Below are 5,979 nucleotides of genomic sequence, written 5' to 3' on the forward strand. Positions count from 1 at the left end.
AATGTTGCTTTAAAAGTTCTCCAGTTTGGCAGGTACTCCCACTTTAATCCTGCTAGAATGGGAGGGTGTATCCAAAGTTTTGCTGTGATGCTTCTGAGAACTAGAGGAGGCCCAATGTGTCAACAACAAAGTGACTAGTTTTGATAATTGTTTCATAATATTATTTGCTTATGTTTCACATTCATAGTCAAAGGCCTAAGAAAGTATTAGTACATTCATTCTAGGTTCTTTTTAGAGAATGAAGATGCTCATTTAATCGTGAACTAAGAGCCGTAAGAGCCAGCTATACTGTTTGTGCCAGAAAGTTGCAGGCCATGTAGTCATAAGGAATGATTTCAGGTCAGATCTGCAATCAGTAGATAACAGTGCACCATTAAAAAAAAAATCCTTTATGTTATCATGCAACACCCAATGGAAGTTTTAAGCATTTGGATCCATAACCTCAGAATTAGTGCCACACACCAGGGCAGGTCATCATGTATTTGATACATAAGTAATAAAGAATTCTGCACATGAAGATTTATTTTAGGATTCTTTAATTGCTGGGTTAACTGAAATGGCTAAAGAAATAAAAAGTATTTACTATTTCACCTTATTACTGCTATGAAATTTCTGTTTTTGTTTGATAGTGTTTATTTGAAATTATGTACCACAAATAAGACCAGAGGTAGAAAACAGCACACAAAATAACAAAACAGAAAAAGAAAAAAAGACAAAACAAGACCACACATACTTACAAACTCTCCTGAACCAACTATGTTCAAGAATTAATAAGCTGCATCCCCTACCCCCGTGCGCTCACGAGGCTGCTAAAAGTCAAGCCCTCTGAGTTTTTACAATCTAAGTATGTTCTCGGCACCGAATAAGCTTTTTAAAAGCCAGCTTAAAGTCTTCATTGAAACTTGTGTAGAGCAGAGGGTTGATCAGAGAATTCACATAACCAAGCCAGGTCAAAAAATCAGCCACTTCGGAGGACACAGCATAGGTGCTCAGACCTACTATCAATTCTTTGATGAAGAATGGCAGCCACGACAAGATGAACGCACCCAAAATCAGACCCAGGATTCGTGCTGCCTTGCGCTCCCTGGTGCTGGAGATTTGTTGGCGTTCTCCTGGGTGATCTAGGTCATTGTCAAAGGGAGGAATCCTAATGGAGGTGTGGATCTTCTCAAACTCTGTGGTAGGGTCTGAGGTGGAGAAGTCAGACACACAGAACGTCTGTGTCAGTTTACAACTGCCGAACGAATTTTGGCTGTCTGTGCTTCTGTTGCTTAAATGCCGGCTTGAACCTCTTTTCTGGTAAAGGCTCTTGGCTGCATGGTAAATCCGGTAATACAGAATCAGTATCAGAGTCAAGGGAATGTAGAATGCCCCAAGCGTGGAGTAGATGGTGTAGATGACGTGGTCGTGCTGGATGGTGCACTGACTAGGGGGTGGGCTGAGTTGGCGGTGGCTCCTCCAGAACAGAGGGGGCATGGAGATGAAGATGGAGATGGTCCAGACCGTGAGGATCATCAGCCCGGCCCTCTTGGCGGTCCTCTTCCTGGCGTACTCGATAGCGTTGGTGATGGCCCAGTACCTGTCCAGGGCGATCACACAGAGATGAAGGATGGAGCAGGTGCAGCAGGTCATATCCACACTCAGCCACACCTCGCAGATGAAGTACCCCAGCTTCCAGCTCTCCATGACGATGTACATGATGCTCAAGGGCATGACAAGCACGGCCACCAGGAGATCCGTCACGGCTAGAGAGCAGATCAGGTAGTTGGCAGGCTGGTGGAGCTTCTTGGTGGTGCAGATGGCCACGATCACGGCGGAGTTTAGCAGCATAGTCAGGGTGGTGATCATCGCCAGAGTCATGGAAACGAGCATCTTCTCCGTGATGGTCTTGGGTCTCACAGCCACACTGGCTTCCGGGGTACAGTTAGTGATGTTCATTTTCCCCTGTTCTAATCTATGCTGTGGAGAAGCTGGTGGTTATTTGTTTCAGCTGAAATCTATGCAGACTTGAACAACTTTCATTGGTAAAGACTCTGTAATTTCCTCAGCTGTGTCGTCTCTTGGGTTCCATTTTGTGTGGGTAAATGGAAAAACCACAGAACTGTATGCTACAGTCTGAATGAAAAAGCCATGTTCTTTCACCTGGAAGACAAATGACAGTATTTCAGTATTCATAAAATCTTTACATGTTTTTGATATATATTTTTTCTTCTCTGAATGTCAACTCCATCTTTTTAAAAAAGGGAAGTATAGTTGATATATAATATTATATGTTACAAATGTACAATATGGTGATTCCACAATTTTTAAAGGCTATACTCTATGTACAGTTATGAAAAAGTATTGGCTGTAGTCCCTGTGCTATACAATATATCCATGCAGCATTTTAAAACTTTTATTTATTTATTTATTTATTTATTTTGGGCTGTGCTGGGTCTTCACTGCTGCACAGACTTTTCCCCTAGTTTTGTGACCAGGGGCTACTTTCTAGTTGCAGTGCGTGGGCTTTGCATTGCTGTGGCTTCTTGAGTTGCGGAGCACGGGCTCTAGGTGTGTGGGCATTTGTAGCTGAGGCTCCCGGGCTCTAGAGCACAGGCTCAGTAGTTGTGGCACACAGGCTTAGTTGCTCTGTGGCCTGTGGGATCTTCCTGGACCAGGGCTCGAACCAGTGTCTCCTGCACTGGTAGGTGGATTCTTTACTGCTGAACCGCCGGGAAGCCCCCTGTAGCTTTTTTTAAAAAAGGATTAAAAAAAATATGGACCATTTTTAAACTATTGAATTTGTTACAACATTGCTTCTGTTGTATGTTTTGGTTTTTTGGCCACAAATCATGTGGGATCTTACCTCCTTGACCAGAGATCGAACCCTCACCCTTGCCTACACTGGAAGGCGAAGTCTTAACCTCTGGACTGCCAGGGAAGTCCCTATCCTTGTAGCTTATCTTATATACAATAGTTTGTTTGGTATCTCTTAATCCTCTACCCCTATATTGCCCCTCCTTTCTTCTTTCTCCCCACTGGTAACCACTAGTTCTCTATATCTGTGCATCTGTTTCTTTTTTGTTATGTTCACCAATAAACTTCATCCCTACATTATTATTCAAATGCTACTTTCTTAAGTTCCCAAAACCCTTCCTGAGGGTGACATTACCAAATTTTAAGTCTATCTTGCCACCCAGATGACTTTCTCATTTATCTTTATACATCTTTTCACACTTGGAACCATATATTCACATAATATCATGCTTTAAAAATTCTGGGACTATTACCTTTAAAGAAAAAATATAGTGTTTATAATAAGCATCTTTCAAACCAAATTTTAAGGTTTCACAGCAAATATTCAACTCCAGAGATATTTTAGTATCACAATGGGATTGTGCAATTTTGTCTAATTATTTCTGACATCTTACATATCCCACTGTGCGTTTCTTTGGAGAAAAGAGAGAAAAAACATATAACATTCCTTTGATGTTTATGGCTAATTATTCTCAAAGTAATACAGTAAATCTGCTGTGAAACAGCATTATCACCAAGCCCAGAGATGTCTATATTTAAAAAGATGTGTTTACTTTTGGTTAACATTTGTGTTCTCTATCTATCTCTTTGCCTCTCTATCTGTCATCTGTCTACTAGATAGCTGTCATTAAGCTGGGCAGTCAATAAGATAGTGACATTTATTGAATACATAGCTGTAAAGTTAAATATAAATTTATACTCATGACAACAAGTCAATCAAAATCTGCATAGGAATATTCACAACTGATGACTACTGTTTAGAACAAAAATCAAATCCTCTGATATGACTCTATGACCTTCAGTTCAGTTCAGTTCAGTTCAGTCGCTCAGTCGTGTCCGACTCTTTGTGACCCCATGAATTGCAGCACGCCAGGCCTCCCTGTCCATCACCAACTCCTGGAGTTCACTCAGACTCATGTCCATCGAGTCAGTGATGCCATCCAGCCATCTCATCCTCTGTCATCCCCTCTTCCTATTAGGTCCAAGAAAAACTGGTGTTTCAGCAGTTTTAAGAAGGTTGAAGACTGATGTGGATTAGACCCAACAGACATAGTGATTTTAGCAGAGGACGAGGGCAAGAGCTGGTAAAGAGTGATGGTGAGGGTCTTTGGATGAAGTGGGAGTTGAAAGGCAGAGAACAGGAATTTAAATCTCCAGTTTGGATAAGATTTAGCTCTAAATTTACCTTCTCCTGCTTATAGCACAAAAACCAAGAAGAGAGGAAATGAGCATCATTTATATTTTAGATACAGAAAATAAAAGGAAATGATGATAATTTCACTAACAATCAAATGGGGCAATTATTCTTAAGATAGTCTGTATCTTCCTTCTTTCTCTCTATTTCTGTAACGTTTCATAGTGTTACTGTGGATGTACCTATTTTTTCTTTTGGCTGAGCTACATGGCATGTGGGATCTTAGTTTCCCTGACCAGAGATCAAACCCACGTCCCCTGCAGTGGGAGTGTGGAGTCTTAACCACTGGACCACCAGGGAAGCCCATGGACGTGCTCACTTTTGAATGTCTTGTATCTCTCTAGTTCTTCCAGGGCACTTGTGCCATCAACAGCTCCCTCTTTTTTGTAAATCAAATGTTTTCTTACCCATGGGTACCTTGTCCTCTTTTTATAATGTTTAAATATGAATTTATATGTGGGACCAGGCTATAATACTGAAAGAGTATGGGCTCTGGAATTAGACAGACCTGGGTTCAAATCCCAGATGAGCCATCTACTAGCTGCTTAGGGAAACTTCTCTACATTTCTCCTAGCGTCCCATGTGTTAATCTCTACATTTTGACCCCTTCCTCTTAAATAAAATGAAATAGAATTGTTTTTTTCTTCAAATATTTATCCTTAGATATATGTTTCTTGGGTTCCTGAGGTCTGTGAGATAGACCAAGAAAAAGGCTTTTCATTCCGATTATAAGATTGGGAGCATGAACAAGCAATAGAAAACTTAAGAAATTTCAATCTGATTACAGAGGCAATTAGGAAATGCATTAATTTTGCAAGTGTGCAATAAAAAAGTCAAAACTAATTCAGCTTAATCAAACGTTTAAAAGCTGCTCTATTTATCTGAGTTTCCATAAGTCCCAACTGTCATTTCTCTGGCAACACTATTTGTTCCTTATTTTGTAATTTATTTTTCAACCCCCTCTCCCCCCAGCAAACTATACATTTCTGGAGGGTAAGATGTATACCTGATTTGTCTTTTTAACTTAAAATTAAATTTAATTTCTAGTTAAGTGAGTAAGAACATTGTAGTTTTCAGGGACTGCATTGTTCTCTCTTTTTGTAAAAAAAAAAATCTATTTATTTTTTAACTGAAAGATAATTGCTTTACAGAATTTTGTTGTTTTCTGACAAACCTCAACATGAACCAGCCATCGGTATATATATATATATCCCTTCCCTTTTGAACCTCCTTCCCATCTTCCTCCCCATCCCACCCTCTAGATTGATACAGAGCCCTGTTTGAGTTTCCTGACCCATACAGCAAATTCCCGTTGGCTGTCTATTTTACATATGGTAATTAAGTTTCCATGTTATTCTTTCCATACATCTCACTCTCTCCTCCCCTCTCCCCATGAACATGTCTATTCTCCTATGTCTGTTTCTCCATTGCTGCCCTGTAAATAAATTCTTCAGTACCATTTCTCTAGATTCTGTATATACATGTTAGAATCCGATATTTATCTTTCTCTTTTTGACTTACTTCACTCTGTATAATAGGCTCTGTGGTACATATACACAATGGAATATTACTCAGCCATAAAAAGAAACACATTTGAGTCAGTTCTAATGAGGTGGATGAACATACTCAGCTCTTTAATGTGACTTCCTGGCTTATTTGTGCCCAAACAGTTCAGAGTAGAAGTCAAATTCTCCACCCCTGTGTCATCAGTCACCCCAAACTGCTGCACACATCCAACTTGCCATCTTTCATGTATTTTCATTTAACAA

General features: G+C 40.1%; 1 protein-coding gene across 1 annotated transcript; it reads right to left on the reverse strand.

Moving 5' to 3' along the window:
* Positions 1-840: 840 nt before the first annotated feature.
* Positions 841-1,938, reverse strand: HTR1E (5-hydroxytryptamine receptor 1E). The gene has a single exon (XM_068985475.1). It carries the CDS (start codon positions 1,936-1,938, stop codon positions 841-843), a length of 1,098 nt encoding a protein of 365 aa, XP_068841576.1.
* Between the last annotated feature and the right edge of the window lie 4,041 nt (positions 1,939-5,979).

Source organism: Capricornis sumatraensis, chromosome 13 (genome assembly GCF_032405125.1).
Source record: "Capricornis sumatraensis isolate serow.1 chromosome 13, serow.2, whole genome shotgun sequence".
In the NCBI taxonomy this organism is placed as follows: Eukaryota; Metazoa; Chordata; class Mammalia; order Artiodactyla; family Bovidae; genus Capricornis; species Capricornis sumatraensis.

Excerpts from the sequence above, each read along its gene's own strand:
- HTR1E (XM_068985475.1), bottom strand. The coding sequence starts at position 1,938 with ATGAACATCACTAACTGTACCCCGGAAGCCAGTGTGGCTGTGAGACCC.